The sequence below is a fragment of the Syngnathoides biaculeatus genome, chromosome 10 (genome assembly GCF_019802595.1).
Source record: "Syngnathoides biaculeatus isolate LvHL_M chromosome 10, ASM1980259v1, whole genome shotgun sequence".
Classification (NCBI taxonomy): Eukaryota; Metazoa; Chordata; class Actinopteri; order Syngnathiformes; family Syngnathidae; genus Syngnathoides; species Syngnathoides biaculeatus.
The window spans coordinates 4,509,523-4,527,183 of NC_084649.1; the positions used below are offsets into that span (position 1 = coordinate 4,509,523).

Below are 17,661 nucleotides of genomic sequence, written 5' to 3' on the forward strand. Positions count from 1 at the left end.
CCCATTGACAGCTGGGATAGACTCCAGCACTCCCCGCGACCCTCATGAGGATAAGCGGCAAAGAAAATGGATGGATGAATAGAAAAACCGCTGATTGCAACAAGAAATTTTATTTTCAGAGAGTGAATGCACAATTTCATACGTACGTGTACATACAGTATAGGGAAGGCCTAATGAGCCCGATTTTATAGACCTGGATAAAAGAGTGGTATGTAAATATATATTTAAAAAGAGACTCAAAAATTAGCAAGTCACACTGCTGAATATAATGGTTCTAACATTAATTCCCACCACACTGACTGATGAGAACAAGCTACAGTAGATTGCTACAAAGTGTTCAAGTTTATGAATATACTATAGGTAAATTTTGCTTTACAGCTAAATTCATAGCATTTTTTTCTTTCAACTCTAAGAAAAATACATTTCAATTCCCAGTGCACAGACATTTGGTCTTTTCAGAAAATTGTATAGATGTTTACATTAGAACAATTAAATCCACATGGTGCTACAGTTTGTACCAGAGTAGAAAATAAAATACAGTATAAAACAAAAAATACATTCAAATGAGTCCAGAAATCAATATGGCAACTAATAAGTCAAAAAATATGCTTAGTTCTGTACACAACAAATCAATTACAATTTCATTTGACACTCACTCACTTTTTCTGAGGTTCATGTTGCAGAATGTTGGTTAGCCTTTTATTAACAAATATGACAACACCGAGAGATGATCCAAAAAAAAAAAACATTTGAAATAAAAATGATATTAAACTCATGAACAAATTTTTTGGTGTGAGACCTGCTCACTCATCCGGGTTCTGGCCATGCCAATAGCCAGACTTTTTTATGTTAACAGAAAACAAAATTAAAGCCAGGATTTGTGCCTCATTACTTGTAGTTTTTTTTTTTTTAATCAAATTTTTAGTTCACGAATAAAACATCTAGGTGAAACTCTTCAGCACAATCCACACTATTTGCAGACTCAAGACAGGCTGATCATGACTGCCAACACTCCAGGCTGTCATCTCTCGTGGGGACAAATCATAGGGAATTTAAGGCTTAAGATGTTTATAAAGTGCTCTGTATGACAGACCGAAGAAAAGCAACACAGTAGATCTCACAAGAGCCCTCAGGTTTGTTCTTAAACAAAAATCAAAGCATCCCATCAACCTAGAGAAACAAAGCTCCATTTATCAGCTGGGCCCGAGATGAATCAAGAATCTGACATAGTTCCAAATTCCCCCAATTTTAATGACATTGTGAACTGCTTAACTTGAGTAAATTCACAGAGGCTTAATATCAGCAGACCAGGTCATTAAAAAGCACTGTAAAGTCACCTAACCGAGGCTTATTTTTGCTCTGTTAGCAACATAGAGGCACTCCAATCTGCTACTTCATTCAACTTGAGTTCACGGCCCATTTTGTGGATCAACATTGATAAATATGAATGGCTGTCAAATGAATTACAAAGATTGGTCTTTTTTTTTTTAATTATCCATAAACACACATTCACTGGCATGTATTAATACTTGTATAACATACATGGGTAATGAGCAATATATTATCTTTTCAATATAACTGTCTATATCTGAGAAGATACAAAATAGTGATTTAAACTTGTAAAAAAGTATATCTTGGGAGACTTCTCTGTGTTATTACTGAGGATATTGTGAAGGATTATGGAGGTACTATAGAACAGCTTGACCGTTTGTTATTCTTAGTAAATGCTCATCTTCTTAGGGAGCACGAGTTTCAAAGTCATGGGACTTGAAAGCCACTTCAAACTGTACAGCTACACTGTCATTACAGTCGTTTTTCTGCTGAGGTTGCCACGTTTTGTTTCCCTGTTGAAGTCACATTGGATCAAGTGGTCTGTACTTAGGGTCAATTACTAGTTGGTTGGAGTGTGAGCCGCTGTGTGGTCCATCTACTTCAGACAAGAGTCCCTGGGTCTGCATTTGGTTCCTTTGGGCCCCCATCTTGTGTGTGGGGGTGAGGAGTCTCCTGATAGAGGGACAGCTCCATCGACCTGTTGGGGAAGCGACACACGTCAAAACTCCACATGTGTTTTGCTAGCTCAATAGGAGTCTATGTAAGGAACGAACAAGTGTGGCAAGACCACCCAAAGAGACAAATAAAAAACCGCAGCCTAAAAGTGCAAAGATAGCAATACTGACCTGCCATGCAGTGGGTGCCCATGGAAGCTGGCTGACTGAGGCATTTGAGGCCTGTGAGGGTTGGTTGCTTCAGCTTGAAGGGACTGGGCCTGGAATGCCAGAGGGTGGGGCTGTGAGAGTCGTGAAATCCCAGCTTCGTGGCTTTTAGGAGGATATCCAAGGGCGTTCCTAAGGTACCAGTCTCTCAGTCCCTCCAGAGCCAGGGCTTTGTGGAGGCTTCGTGTTGAGTCCTCTGGGGTGGGAAGGGAGAATTGCGGGGGTCTTCGACTGAAAGCAGGCCCAGAGATTTCGGTTTTGTAGGGGAGCAGGTTGGGAATGGAGGATGTGGTGGTACCAGAGGCAGGAAGGTGCGACTCGTATTCTGAAAGCAGGATGGCATCCTGGGGATATTGCTGCAGAGGAATAAAGGGGCCACAAGATTTGGTTCTGGTGACCTTGACCCTGCGCATGTCTGCTTGAGACCCTCGGCCAACCATTGGGCTGTAAGGGGGTGCGGCGCTCGGAAGATGCACCTGGGAATGTGAGAAACCATTAGCGTGGGGTGCAACTCCTCCAGTAGAAGAGCAGTGAGAGGCTAAGTCCTGCCAGATTCTGCCTGTGGACTGGAAAAGGTTTTGCTGCACTTGCATCCGTTGCTGCTTGGCCCATATGTAGTCCATCAACAGCTCATTGTAGCTTACCCCAGCCTCTCGGCCCCCCATGGAAAAGCGCATTTTGGTCTGTTCCCCAGATCCATCCACACGTTTCTCTGGGCTGCTCAGGTGAGTGTGTCGTAGTTTCCCATCTGTCAGCGTTTCCGAGCTCTTGTAGGGCCCTCCTTTTGGGTGCATAATGTTTCTGGGCACTGGATCATCTGAAAGGCTGGACCGATCTAGCAGGGCCTCTGAGCTGTTACTGCGTCGGGCTCTGGCGTTGTAAAGGCAGCTTCTCCGGTCTGAGGAGGATCCCTCCTGGGCGAGTGGTATCATGTAGGACACATCAAGACTGCCAGACCACTGCTTCAACCCACTGTTCCCTGAAACATCGGACCTAAATCAGTGAGAGAGAAATGGGGAAAACAAAGTTGAATTAAAGCTACAACCCGCAATGAACAGGCCTAACTATCCCTTTTTTTTTGGAGAGTTCTCATAATGTTCAAACCTTTACACCGTAATCTGCCCACATTAAAAAAGGTAGCCAAATAAGCATGCTAATTTAAAATAATCTGTCGGGATTGGGGCAGCACAGTGGAGCAGCTGTAGAACATTGGCCTCACAGTTCTGAGGACCAGAGTTGGAAACCCAGCCCCGCCTGTGTGGAGTTTGCATGTTCTCCCTGTGCCTGCGTGGATTTTTTTTTCAGGTACTGCGTTTTCCCCCCACATTCCAAAAACATGCATTCGTTGAAGAGTTTAAGTTGCCCCTAGGTGTGATTGTGAGTACGACTGATGTCTGCCTCCATGTGCAATAGCCTGGCAACCAGTTCAGGGTCGCCTCCTGCCCAAAGGTAGTTGGGACAGGCTCCAGCATTCCCGCACCCTTGTGAGGATAAGTGGCTCAGAAAATGAATGGATGTTTGGATTGGGTCTTATCTAAGGAATGCTCTTTGAGTATGAGCATGAAATAGGTGTTCCAAATTAGTGACACACCAAGATTCTGCGGCAGAAATCTTTCAGTCGAAAATAACCCAAAAGTTAATTTTTGGTGAGTTTCAGGCACATTACAACCCCTTAAAAGGGGGAATTTATTCATCGGTGAAATAATGATAACACTAATCCCAAGAGGGCCTTTGTGTCGCCTAACTCTCAGGAGTGATTCTTTCAACTGAGATTATTATATTTACATTTTTACGTCTATATTTACATCAGAATATGACTATGTGACCTCATCACTTAACCCTTAGTTGTTAAATTTATCAGCACTTGCCCACAGGCATCCTAAAACATAAAAAGAAAAAGGGGGGAGGGGGGGTTAAGCCCTTGCTGGTATCTAAATCCAATTCCTTCTTAAATTAACCCAGATGTGAAAAAAAAACATATATATACCTGACATGAACACTGATTGGTGCAGTTCGAGCCAAAAGTGGTGTAGCTGGAACACTTCTGCCTTCCATATTAGAAGTACTTCTTGGTAAAGAGTGAGTTGGACTGTGAAAAGTAAAAATCAAAATAAGGAGCTGCATTGCGAAGAACAAAATAATTCTAAACAAGAGAAAATACAGTGTGCTGTACTGTACTTATGCAAACACACATAAACCAGGTGTTCTCAGTAGTCATGCAAAAGTACCTGACAGAACTTGTGAGAGAATTGCGACGAGTCCTCATTTCATAGTAAATTTCTACAGGAGAGAGTTTCCTGCTGATCCTATGGTCGGGGCTGCCTACACTTAGCCGAGGCTGGGACAGAGACCGCTGATCTGTAGCCACACTGGGAGAGGACTCTAGGCAGAAACATTACAAAAAATATAAAGTGAGTAAGGTCTGTATACGGAGCCGTGGAATAGTATTTGCCCCCTTCTCCAATTCTTTTTTCTTTCCAGTTTAAGTTCATCAATTAAATGTAACTATGAGACAACGATAACACAAGTAAACATTTCAAACTATTGAAAAGCACCTGGTCCTGCATGAAAGGAAGTAACTGCCTCCTAAATCTAATAACGCTTAGCTTGCCTCAGCAGCAGCAACTGAATTTGAGTTTTTATGTAACTGGAGCTGAATCTTTTCAGATCACTGTGGAAGGAAACACTTTGGCTACTCTTTATTGCAGAATTGTTTTTATTCAGCAACAACTGTTTGTTTTGTTTTAGCATGAACTGGCTTTTTAAGGTCATGGCATAGCTTTTCAGTTGAATTGAAGTTCAGACTTTGACTAGGTCACTCCCAAACCATCATTTTATATTGCTTTTTTAGCCTTTCAGAAGTTGAGTTTAGTCCACAGCATATTCTCTCAAAAGTCTAGGGAGTCATTCTGAAGGGTTTTTTTTTTGTTTGTTTTCTTGCAAAAGTAAGACAAGCCTTTCTTTTTAGTCAGAAGTGGTTTTTGCCTTGGAACGCTGCCATTGGGTGCTATTTTTCCCCCCAGTGTCTTCCTTATTCCGGAATCAAGACTGACCTTAACTGAGGAAATGGAGGTCTGGAATTCTTTTAGATGGAGTGAAAATACTTCAAATAAGGCCAGGGAACTTTGAATATTTTTTTTCCTCCACCCCGATTAAAGCTCCCATATTTTACCAAAACAACTTTTCTAGGATTTGGAATGTAATATTTGCTCTGTGGAGTCTCAGTAAATGTGAAATATGAATTAAAATCATCCACATAATCCCGAGGTCCAGTTTATTTGCAGAGAGGCCTGAAATCAAGTCATTTGAATTTCTTGATCTTATCTACATTACTTCCCTTTCCACTTCCAAGCCAGTGCTGTCAACATGTCAAACAAGTGTGACCTCACAAGTGGGTCTTCTACACAGATGCAGCCAATCAGTGGAAAGTGGGTGGGCTTGGGCAAATATGGCAAAGCGTATACAAAACTGGGTCAAACAGATTTAGCTTTTGGAGGGGCTTTTTCTACAAACTTGTATGACAAGGAGTTTTTTTTTTTTTGTTTGTTTTTTTAATGAATTGGACACATTTGTACAAAGTTCCTGTTAGCAAGTCACTATTGCAATCTAAATACGACAAAATATGGGACCTTTAGTAAACAAAATCTCTATTTTAAAAATGAATTTTCTTGGATTACCTCTGTTTGACAGTTAAATTTGATCATGATGCTCTTAAACAAAGTGGGGAAACAATACAAAAAAATAAGATTGTGAAAAGGGGTCCAACAATTTTTACAGAACTGTACGTATACATTTTAATTTAAACCGCTATCCTGTTATATTTAATGTAAATATATTTGTCTAAATTCACCATAGTGCAGTTTCATGGAAGTGAGACCATACCGTTGTCATGCGATGTTGAATCTGACATGGAGCTTGTACTCTCTGACATAACACCGTCCTCTGGAAGACAATATAAACAAAGATTCATGATTTACAAGCCTTACTAAAAGTGTTACCTCAACTGTCCGTCTTCAGCAACGTAAGAGCCGCCGACGGGTTAAAAAAGCTTAACAGTGAGCTAAAACCTAACCAAAGGTCAAACTAGCAGCTTTGATGGTGTCAGAAAACAGGGAAATCAAATTCACCAAATATAAAAGAGCAAGAGAACTGCCACTTATATACCCTGAAGAATAGCTACTGAATTAGCTGAAGTCTCTGCAGAAAAAGGCAAAATATCCTTCAAAATCAAAGACTGAAGAGCTCCAGTGTCCCTCAGAATAGTAATGGGCTGTGGGGTAGAATTATCTCCAATAACTGAAGTCCAACTGGTGTGTATAAAAGGGAAATACTCCTTTGGATCTTCAGAATCTTCAAGTTATTTGTCATCAACAAAACTCACCCCAGAACCAAATGGAAAGAAAGGTGCGATACATACAAAAAGTGTTTGGGGAACCAGTGGACTGATTTTTGTACTTGAGCTTTTTGCAAGTAGAAATCAAGTGACCGGGCTTCTTACAATAAACAAAGACAGGACCAGAGTCACAAGAGTCACTAGATTTATAAGAATGTGGCAACTTGTCAGAAGAATTTGAACCTGCCCTATCACCACTTGACCCTGTATGATAGTCTTACCTGACGGAATGTCCTTTTGGTGAGAAAAATTGAAATTGCTGGGAGACCAAAAAGAACTCTTCTGAGTCAAAAATAATAATAATCTGCCAACACCGCTGCACTACGTAAGGCATTAACCTTCTGATCATCAAAATAAGTCTTCAGATCAGAATGAGGACACACTGCTTCATCCTCCATCAAAACTAATTGCCTCAAACCCTCAAAATCTGAAACATCTTTTGAACGACACAACCTATCAAACAAAGTTTCCTTTTCCCTAGCAAAGTCTACAAAACTCTCACTGTCTCTTTTATGAACGTTCCTAATTTCTGACTGCAAGCTTCGAGCACTAACTCATAAACTTTCAAAAGGGTATTTTTGACAAAATTATAATCAGAACTTTGCACGACAGAAAGGGCCGAATATGCATGCTGAGTTTTACCTTTAAAACTGTTTGCAATCGCAGTCATGACTCTTTAGGCCACTTGAGGTTTTCTCGAAGTGGTGAAAGTACGTACTTAACTTCTTTCTCATTGAAAGGAGGAACCAGTCTGGCATGTCTTGTAATATCAAAGTGTGAAGAACTGACTGAGGAAGCAGAGGAACTTTCAAGTTTTTTAAATTCAATCTCTTTTCAAGCTTTTCTTTTCAACTTCATATTTTCTAAATTCTATTTCTTTTTGTCATCTCTCTCAATCTGAATTAGTAATTCCTTTAATTCCAAAACTTCTGAAGATTCCGCTTTTACCATGGCCAAAACAACAGATTCATCAATAAAATGATTCAGAACAATTTTCAAAATTTGTAATTTCGTCATAGCAGGTTTAGCTTAAAGTTGGAAATGACTCGGCTTTTACTCGCAGGGCACTGACTGCTTCAGGAGTATGAGATTCAAGATAATCATCAAGTTTAAAAACTGTTTTGCTGGCTCCACAGTTGCAAATATGCATAAAATTAACAACAGTTTAAAAAAAATTGTCTCAATTGTCGAATGAATTCGATCCCAGACGAGCCCCAATTTTGACACGTGTGAATTTAGAATAATGAAATCCCTTTGTTTAAACCAGCAAAATATAACAAAGCAGTTGTATTGCGTTTGACGATTTAATCACACGCGATACAATACAGTAACAAATTAACACAAAATAGAGGTACAAAGACAGTTTAGTTACGTGTCACAAGAGCTAACGAATGAAACGAAGTATAGTAGTCACCGTAGTTCTGTCGGCGAATGTTATTTCCAGCGATGGACCAATGAATCCCAAAATGTCCAAAAGACGAGAGGAATAAGGCAGATTGGTTGTAAAAAGCTCAGTCGAACAGCCATACCGTCTTTATATAGGCACTTCTCAAAATTTATACAAAGAGCCGCGTGCAATGACGTAACAGAGTTGCCTTTTTTCAGAACGTTCAAACAAAAGTTCCGGGTCGGATGACGTAATAACGAACTTCTTCTTTTCCTTTCGTCTTGTCCCGTTAGGGGTCGCCACAGCGTGTCATCTTTTGCCATCTTAGCCTATCTTCTGCATCTTCCTCTCTAACCCCAACTGCCCTCATGTCTTCCCTCACCACATCCATAAACCTTCTCTTTGGTCTTCCTCTCGCCCTTTTGCCTGGCAGCTCCATCCTCAGCACCCTACCACCAATATACTCACTCTCTCGCTTCTGAACATGTCCAAACCATCGAAGTCTTCTCTCTCGAACCTTGTCAGCAAAACATCCAACTTTGGCTGTCCCTCTAATGAGCTCATTTCTAATCCTATCCAACCTGCTCACTCCGAGCGAGAACCTCAACATCTTCATTTCTGCCACCTCCATTTCTGCTTCCTGTTGTTTCTTCAGTGCCACCGTCTCTAATCCGTACATCATGGCCGGCCTCACCACCGTTTTGTAAACTTTGCCCTTTATCCTAGCAGAGACTCTTCTGTCACATAACACACCAGAGACCTTTCGCCAGCTGTTCCAACCTGCTTGGACCCGTTTCTTCACTTCCTTACCACACTCACCATTGCTCTGGATTGTTGACCCTAAATATTTGAAGTCGTCCACCCTCGCTATCTCTTCTCCCTGTAGCCTCACTCTTCCCCCTCCACTTTTCTCATTCACGCACATATATTCTGTTTTACTTCGGCTAATCTTCATTCCTCTCCTTTCTAGTGCATGTCTCCATCTTTCTAATTGTTCCTCTGCATGCTCCCTGCTTTCACTACATATCACAATATCATCTGGGAACATTATGGTCCAAGGGGATTCCAGTCTAACCTCCTCTGTCAGCCTATCCATTACCACTGCAAAAAGGAAGGGGCTCAGAGCTGATCCCTGATGCTGATCCACCTCCACCTTAAATTCCTCTGTCACACCTTAGGCACACCTCACCATTGTTCTGCTGCCATCATACATGTCCTGTACTATTTTAACATACTTCTCTGCCACACCAGACTTACGCATGCAGTACCACAATTCCTCTCTTGGTACTCTGTCATAGGCTTTCTCTAGATCCACAAAGACACAATGTTGCTCCTTCTGACCTTCTCTGTACTTTTCCACTAGCATCCTCAAGGCAAATAATGCATCTGTGGTACTCTTTCCAGGCATGAAACCATACTGTTGCTTTCAGATACTTACTTCTGTCCTGAGTCTAGCCTCCACTACTCTTTCCCATAACTTCATTGTGTGGCTCATCAACTTTATTCCTCTATAGTTCCCACAGCTCTGAACATCCCCTTTGTTCTTAAAAATGGGAACTAGAACACTTTTCCTCCATTCTTCAGGCATCTTTTCGCCCGCTAGTATTCTGTTGAATACGTTGGTCAAAAACTCCACAGCCATCTCTCCAAATTGCTTCCATACCTCTACCGGTATGTCATCAGGACCAACTGCCTTTCCATTTTTCATCCTTTGTAGTGCCTTTCTGACTTACCCCTCATTGCCACTTCCTGGTCCTTCACACTTGCCACTTCTACTCTTCCAAATCTCTCATTTTCTTCATTCATCAACTTCTCAAAGTATTCTTTCCATCCATTTAGCACACTACTGGCACCAGTCAACACATTTCCATCTCTATCCTTAATCACCCTGACCTGCCTCACATCCTTCCCATCTCTATCCCTCTGTCTGGCCAACCTGTAGAGATCCTTTTACCCTTCTTTTGTGTCCAACCTGGTGTACATGTCTTCATATGCCTCTTGTTTAGCCTTTGCCACCTCTACCTTTGCCCTACATTGCATCTCGATGTACTCCTTTCGCCTCTCCTCCGTCCTCTCAATATCCCACTTCTTCTTCGCTAATCTCTTTCCTTGTATGACTCCTTGTATTTTGGGGTTCCACCACCAAGTCTCCTTCTCCCCTTTCCTACCAAAAGACACACCAAGTACTCTCCTGCCTGTCTCTCTGATTACCTTGGCTGTCGTTGTCCAGTCTTCTGGGAGCTTCTGCTGTCCATCGAGAGCCTGTCTTACCTCTTTCCGAAAGGCCGCACAACATTCTTCCTTTCTCAGCTTCCACCACATGGTTCTCTGCTCGAGCTACACTCTCCCCTACCACTACTTTACCATCAGTAACCTCCTTCAGATTACATCGTCTGCACAAAATATAATCCACCTGCGTGCTTCTACCTCCGCTTTTGTAGGTCACTATATGTTCCTCCCTCTTCTGGAAATAAGTGTTCACTACAGCTATCTCCATCCTTTTTGCAAAGTCCACCACCATCTGTCCCTCAAAGTTCCTTTCCTGGATGCCGTACCTACCCATCACTTCTTCATCGCCCCTGTTTCCTTCACCAACATGTCCATTGCAATCTGCACCAATCACAACTCTCTCGCTGTCTGGGATGCTCAGAACTACTTCATCTAGTTCCTTCCAGAATTTCTCTTTCAACTCTAGGTCACATCCTACCTGTGGGGCATAGCCGCTAACCACATTATACATAACACCCTCAATTTCAAATTTTAGTCTCATCACTCGATCTGATACTCTTTTCACCTCCAAGACATTCTTAGCCAGCTCTTCCTTTAAAATAACCCCTTCTCCATTTCTCTTCCCATCTACTCCGTGGTAGAATAATTTAAACCCTGCTCCTAAACTTCTAGCCTTACTACCTTTCCACCTGCTCTCTTGGATGCAGAGAATATCAACCTTTCTCCTAATCATCATGTCAACCAACTCCTGAGCTTTTCCTGTCATAGTCCCAACATTCAAAGTCCCTACACTCAGTTGTAGGCTCTGTGCATTCCTCTTTTTCTTCTGACGATGGATCCGGTTTCCTCCTCTTCTTTGTCTTCGACCCACAGTAGCTGAATTTCCACCGACGCCCTGCAGGTTAGCAGTGCCGGGGGCGGGCGTTGTTAACACGGGCCACGACCGATCCGGTATGGGACGCTCATATTTGTTTGGCACAGTTTTTACGCCGGATGCCCTTCCTGACGCAACCCTCTGCATTTATCCGGGCTTGAGACCGGCCTACAGATTGCACTGGTTTGTGCCCCCATAGGGCTGCATAATATAGACCCCCCTAACAGGAGTTTCTTTTGTGCCAAAATGTTGAGCTACTCTGCGCGACCTTCAAAACAAAAGGCTAAAAACTTAAAACAAGAAGTCAAGATAAAACTTGCACATCCAAACAATTTGATATGATGAAACAGTCCCAAAAACTATTAGAACAATGATACATTTGACTTTTTGTTGAAACATTATTTAATAAAAATGACGTCAACGGACCATTTTCGTCTGATGTCACACGAATTCCGCTTTAGAAAACAGTCGCCATTTTGGATGGGTGAATTTGAGTAAACAAACCGTACCTAAAGAGATATCAGTTCAGAAAGGTGTATGAATGGGGGTGCACTGCGATGTTACCGGTTGCTCAAACTAAAGTGGGCATTGTAAAGTGTCTTTCTTTCGACTGCCAACTGTGATCAAGAACCAGTATGAGAAAACTGAGTAGTTATCAACCAAACGGCGACAACTGTGGCTGTCTTGTATCAGGAGAGCCGATCTAACAGCCAAATCATTCCCTTATGTCAGAGTTTGCTCGGAGCATTATGTTCTTGATAGGTATTGGATACCTTTTGAATTTCACACCTACTTAGCAATAACTAAGTTATATGAAGGAGAAGTATTCTTTAGGGTCAAGGGCCTACATAATAGTCGTGTGTGAATGCAATGCATGTCTCTCAAAATCTGTATTTTCTGTCAGCCCACAAAAGCAACTAAAACTAAACTTACCCACCAGTACTCTATAATGAATCCGTCTTAATCTTTAGTTTTATTGTTTCATATACTGGGTTTCCACTTGCTTTTCTCATTCCTCCAAAATGATCGTTATGTGCACATGTTTGCAAAAACGAAAATAATGGTAATCTACACCTCTTTCGTTGGTATAATCAACAAAATTTAACACAATGATGACTGTAATCACACGACTCAATACTTTCGACAGCATTCACTCAGAAATGAAGTAGCCTCAGCCTACATATTGAAAATGCATTGTGCGGTACACCAAACTTATCAGTGTGGAGACACAGGTTGCTAGCAATGGATACCACCGCATCACGAACCCAGCCATTGATAAATTGGTTATAGGCCTGCAGACCTTTGGAATTCTTATTGAGAAGAGGAGATAGTTGACAATGTCTGGATAGGTTACCGATGCCCACAGTTCAAAATTCTTGCTCCGTTTGTGTTTCTACAAGGCATAAGTGTCGATATTGTTGATCAAAGCACATTTTGTGTCGTAACGGTTTCTTGAAACAACATCGAATGAGCCCCGATAACTTTCCAAAGTCTTTTCATATGTCACTTTTAACTGTCGTACGAATGTTTGTGTAACTCGGGTCTGTATGCAAACGCGATAGAGTGAACGGCGCATGAGTATAGTGAACCCATCCAACATGCCGGCGTGCCCAGATGAAGTCAAGTGGTCGAAAACAGTCCATTGGGTTGTTTTCACACACATAGCCTTTTCGTTCACGGGTTTGATCGTGATACTGGTTATAAAGAACCCCAAGGTAAATGTTCATTTTAGTCTATGCTTCAGGCTGCTAAGAAAATGTATGTTCATAATATAAACACCCTTCATTTAAACCATGCAAACTTTTTTTGACACAGCCGCCTAAAAGAATCTGAATCGAGAATAGTTTGGAATCAGAATTCAAATGAGAAACCGGAATTGCGACCCTAATCACTCAAATTCAAACAAGGTCCAACTCTACTGGACAACGCTATACAGCCAGATGTATGATCAGTGTATACAGTCTGGATAGCTTGAATGAGGTGACTGGTAAATCCAAAGGAGGATTTCTGGTCATCAATTCATGGTGCTCCAATGTCGATGTCATCTTCCCACACGTGTTCACTGGTATTAGAACAGCACACTGTTAAACGCAAGCCATTCTACTCCTTGGCAAATGTTCCATCCATCCTAGTAACAACTGTGTACATTTTACCTGAAGCCAATGAGGAGGAGCTCCACGGTGTTATCAGAGTCTGTGAAACACAACACCCGCAGGTCATTTCCTTCGTGGAAGATTTTAAAAGCTGTAGTCTGGAAACCGTCCTACCTAAATACTATCAGCACATCAGCTCCTGTACTCGAGACAACAAGAAAATGAATCACTGCCATTCCACCGTAAAGAGGGTGCAGAGGTCTGTCCCAAGGCCTCATTTTTGGAAATCACACCATTCATCTGTACTGTTGATGCCAAGCTACAATCAAGAGGAGATGAAACCCACTTTGAGCACTGGACAGTGCCGGTCAGTAGAGGACAAACTCTAAAACTTCAGGGAGGCTTTGCTTCAAAGCAGCGGACTGGACAGTGTTTAGAAACCCTACAAAGGTGAGTGAGTACACTGTTACCACGACTGACGATGTGATAATCTACCTGTAGCCTTAACATCTATAATAATGAAGTGTTTTGAGAATTTGGTTCAGTCAGGAAGAACATGCCTGTTAGTAATGACCCTCTACAGTTCACTTATCTGTCTAACCGCTGTGGATGATGCTGTTTTGGTGGCTCTGCATATTGTGGTGAAAAATCTTGGAGAAGAACACACGTCAGAAGTAGTTTCAATGCAATTATTCCATCTAGACTCATGTTAAAGTTGAAGGACCTTGGCCCCTTACAATTCCATCTGCAAATGGCTTGATGAATTTCTGACAGAAAGACAGCAGACATTACATCTACCACAATTCTGAACATTGGTGCTCCTCAAGGCTGCTGCCTCCATCCATCTATTTTCTTAGCCGCTTATCCTCACAAGGGTCGCGGGGAGTGCTGGAGCCTATCCCAGCTGTCAATGGGCAGGAGGCGGGGTACACCCTGAACTGGTTGCCAGCCAATCGCAGGGCACATGGAGACAAACAGCCACACTCACAATCACACCTAGGGGCAATTTAGAGTGTCCAATTAACGTTGAATGTTTTTGGGATGTAGGAGGAAACCGGAGTGCCAAAACCCATGCAGGCACGGGCAGAAGATGCAAACTCCACACAGGCGGGTCCGGGATTGAACCCGGGACCTCAGAACTGTGAGGCCAACGTTTTCCAGCTGATCCACCGTGCCGCCTTTGCTAACATCCGTACACAACAAAATGTGTAGCTAAGCACCAGAACTACAGGTTTATTAAATTTGCAGAAGACACTACAATCATCTGACTTATCAGTGATAATAATAAGGATACATATAGTGATGAGATGAGGGAACTTTCCATATGGTGCCAAAACAGCAACCTGTTTCTAAATGTTGATAAGAGCTAATAATAATCAATAATAATAATAACCAAGTTCAGGAAAACAAAACATGAAGTAACTGTGCTCATAAAAGAAATGAGCAAGTCAAAATTGTATCCAACTTTAAATTCTTGGGCATCCAGAGTTCAGACTCACTCTTGTGGCCTCTTAACATTCCCTTTACAAGCTAGAAACCACAGGAGAGGCTCTGCTTTTCAGACGTCTCAAGAAATCTGTCACACCCTCTACAACTCCGACTGCCAGGCTTTCCAGTTAACATGGAGATTTGACTTCAAAAGCAGTCAATGGCAGTGCATGTTAATTTCTACACGCCGGCAATGGAAACCATCCTGAGTGGGTTCATACTTGTTGGTTTCACTTGTTTGGTTTGCCACTTGCTAGGATTCAGGATATTTACAACATCCATTGCAGGAAGAAAGCTCTTCGTAACTTTAGGCCTCTTTATAGTCGTACAGTCGCGCGAGCGACACCACACACATTGCATCATGTGACCGACGGATTGGGCCACACGACCCTTCTGCGGCACTTGACGTGTACACAGCACAAATTGTCGCTGTGTGTAGAACGTGGCAATCAGCTCTTATGATTGGTCCATTTTAGTCACGTGGTGTGATGACATACTCAGCTTTCCCCTTACCATCAACGCCACCACCTTCTTGATTGATTTTGCAATATAATTAAACATTATTTGGTCATATAGGTGCATTTGTTCTAGCAGGCAATGTTCCACGGTCTCCATTGCTATTGCTTTGTTCGTTGTTCTGGAAAGTAAAAACAGCTACCGAGATTGGCCATAAAACACAGAGGAAACTCCGCCCTATGGTGTGTTAGCCAATAGAGCTCGTGCACCTACGTCATAAAATCATGTGATTTTTGTTTACGTGGCCATATTGCCGGTTAAACAAAGCATTGTTGCAAGTTAATTCCATTGAGACAAAACGATCCAGCATCGAAGGATTTGCATTTGTGCCGGAATTTTCTACGCTTTCAAACTTACTCACCAGATACATGTGTAGATCCAGTTGTCCAAGACAAGCGGAAGCGGATTAACAGTCAAATTTCTTAGCGACTTCGGCATTAAATATGGGTCCTCTATGCCAAGTGTCTCTCATTTCTCCACATACCTTCGTTTATTATCACCTTCTAATTGTTTAACAGTATCGGACAAAACTCTGAGTGTAGTGCTATAAGATGTATTTTTGTGCTGACTCCAACCGACTTAGCATTAAAAAAAAGCTTTGCTAGACCGTCATTATGTCCTGTCAGTCACATGACTTCGGTGGCGTAGGTGCACGAGCTCTATACCAGCTATAGCGACAACTCCGACTTGGAGAACTATAGCACATTTTCAAAACAGCATGGATGGGGTTGTGCGGGATAGCCACAGTAACGTCAGCTTGGTCGGCACCCACGAGGTTATACTATAAAGAAGCCTTTAGCACTCACAAACCATCAAGCACGGAAACATTTTAGGTACTTACCGTCAGGAAAGCGCCTACAAAGCATTAGGATTCAGACCTCAAAGCTCAGAGATAATTTGCACCTTTAGGCAGTTTGGCTCTTAAATAGTAAGCCTACATGATATGTATGCTAATTATGTGCATGTTATGTCCGTTTTTTGTTTCATCGGTAATGTTTTATTTATGTAGTTGGCTGTCAGTATGTGAGGTGTTTTATTTATTAGTGAGCTATGTGCAGTAGTACTGAAAGAGTGCCAAGCACAGCATAATTTATTACATCTGAGTGTACATTTACTTTATATATTTTGTACAGCATTAAACTTAAAGTACTAACTGGAGTTCAATTTACAGTGTGCAAATGAAGTATTTCGTTTCAAGATCTTTGGTGTCCATTACCTGTGTGGCAGCCCCGATGAACTGTCCTCTTGCTATTTGGGAAGTTTCTCTCTGATTCTGTATGTCTGTACAGGGCACCAGTAAATATCGCTTTCATCTGCTTTCTTTGGGCAGCTTCATCCTGCACATCCAGACACAATCATTTGTGTTAGACCACAGTGTAAATGGCAATATTTAAGGTGTTGACTTACTTCTACCCTGCAGTTGGGAGGCATGCCAGCTCTGCGCTGAACAGCTGGGGGTTTCTCCCCCGTCTCCAGGGGGAAAGCTTGTGGCAACTTCCCAGTCAGCTCCTGCAGAAGAAATCAATTAGCTGAAATCTCTCTTGCTGGCCTAAAAGGTCCAAGGATTTTATGAAAGCACACCACTTAGGAGATTACTTTAAGTTGCTATAAAACTATCCTTTAAATGGTTCACTGCTCTGAGTAGTTATGGCAGAACTAATGTTTTTGACATAAATTACATCTATGAGAGGAAAAGTGAGCAATGCAGAAACGTCTAATTAGCTATACTGGCAACACCAAAGGATCTAAAAATATAGCGTGCGAGCAAAGGGTGACTCACTAAAAAACGCATGGATGTGTTCAATTGCTGTGAATGAAGAGCTGAGACAGCTGTGGCATCATTGTATGGAAACAGCGGTTTATAATTTCACAGACAAAAATGTTTGTCAGTGCATTTTAGCTCAATGCACATGGCGTTAAAAGTCATGGAACATTTAACAGTTTGGACTGTTAAACATCAGTACAATAATGAACAGTATATATTTCAGCTGAAATAAAGATCTTGTCCAGAAAATGGCTTCAGGGGGCTTTTAAGATGAATTTTATACAGTGAAGAAAACAAGTGTTTGAACACCCTGCTATATTGCAAATTCTCCCACTGAGACGTCATGGAGGGGTCTGAAATTTTCATCGAAAGTGCATGTCCACTGTGAGAGAGATAATATAAAGAGAAAAATCCAGAAATCACAATGGATGATTTTTTTAACAATTTATTTGTGTGATACAGGTGCAAATAAGTATTTGAACACCTCTTGTCTCTCAGCTAGAATTCTGACCCTCAAAGACCTTTTAGTCCGCCTTTAAAAGTCCACCTCCATTCCATGTATTATCCTGAATCAGATGCACCTGTGTGAGGGCGTTAGCTGCTAAAGACATCTGTCCACCCCATACAATCAGTAAGACTCAAACATGTAACATGGCCAAGACCAAAGCGCTGTCCAAAGACACCAGAGACAAAATTGTACAAC

The 17,661-nt window shown here is 41.9% G+C and overlaps 1 protein-coding gene across 2 annotated transcripts in view; it reads right to left on the reverse strand.

Moving 5' to 3' along the window:
• Positions 1-94: 94 nt before the first annotated feature.
• The window catches only part of ccdc120b (coiled-coil domain containing 120b), a 30,332-nt gene continuing 12,765 nt past the window's right edge, over positions 95-17,661 (reverse strand). For both annotated transcript variants that reach the window (XM_061833512.1, XM_061833514.1), the window contains 7 exons: positions 16,601-16,702; positions 16,410-16,530; positions 6,096-6,155; positions 4,442-4,595; positions 4,201-4,302; positions 2,178-3,206; positions 95-2,029 (listed from right to left, as the gene is read on the reverse strand). In XM_061833512.1, coding sequence (XP_061689496.1) covers positions 1,933-2,029; positions 2,178-3,206; positions 4,201-4,302; positions 4,442-4,595; positions 6,096-6,155; positions 16,410-16,530; positions 16,601-16,702 — 1,665 coding nt within the window. In that variant the 3' untranslated portion in view covers positions 95-1,932. The remainder of the gene's footprint in view (positions 2,030-2,177; positions 3,207-4,200; positions 4,303-4,441; positions 4,596-6,095; positions 6,156-16,409; positions 16,531-16,600; positions 16,703-17,661) is intronic.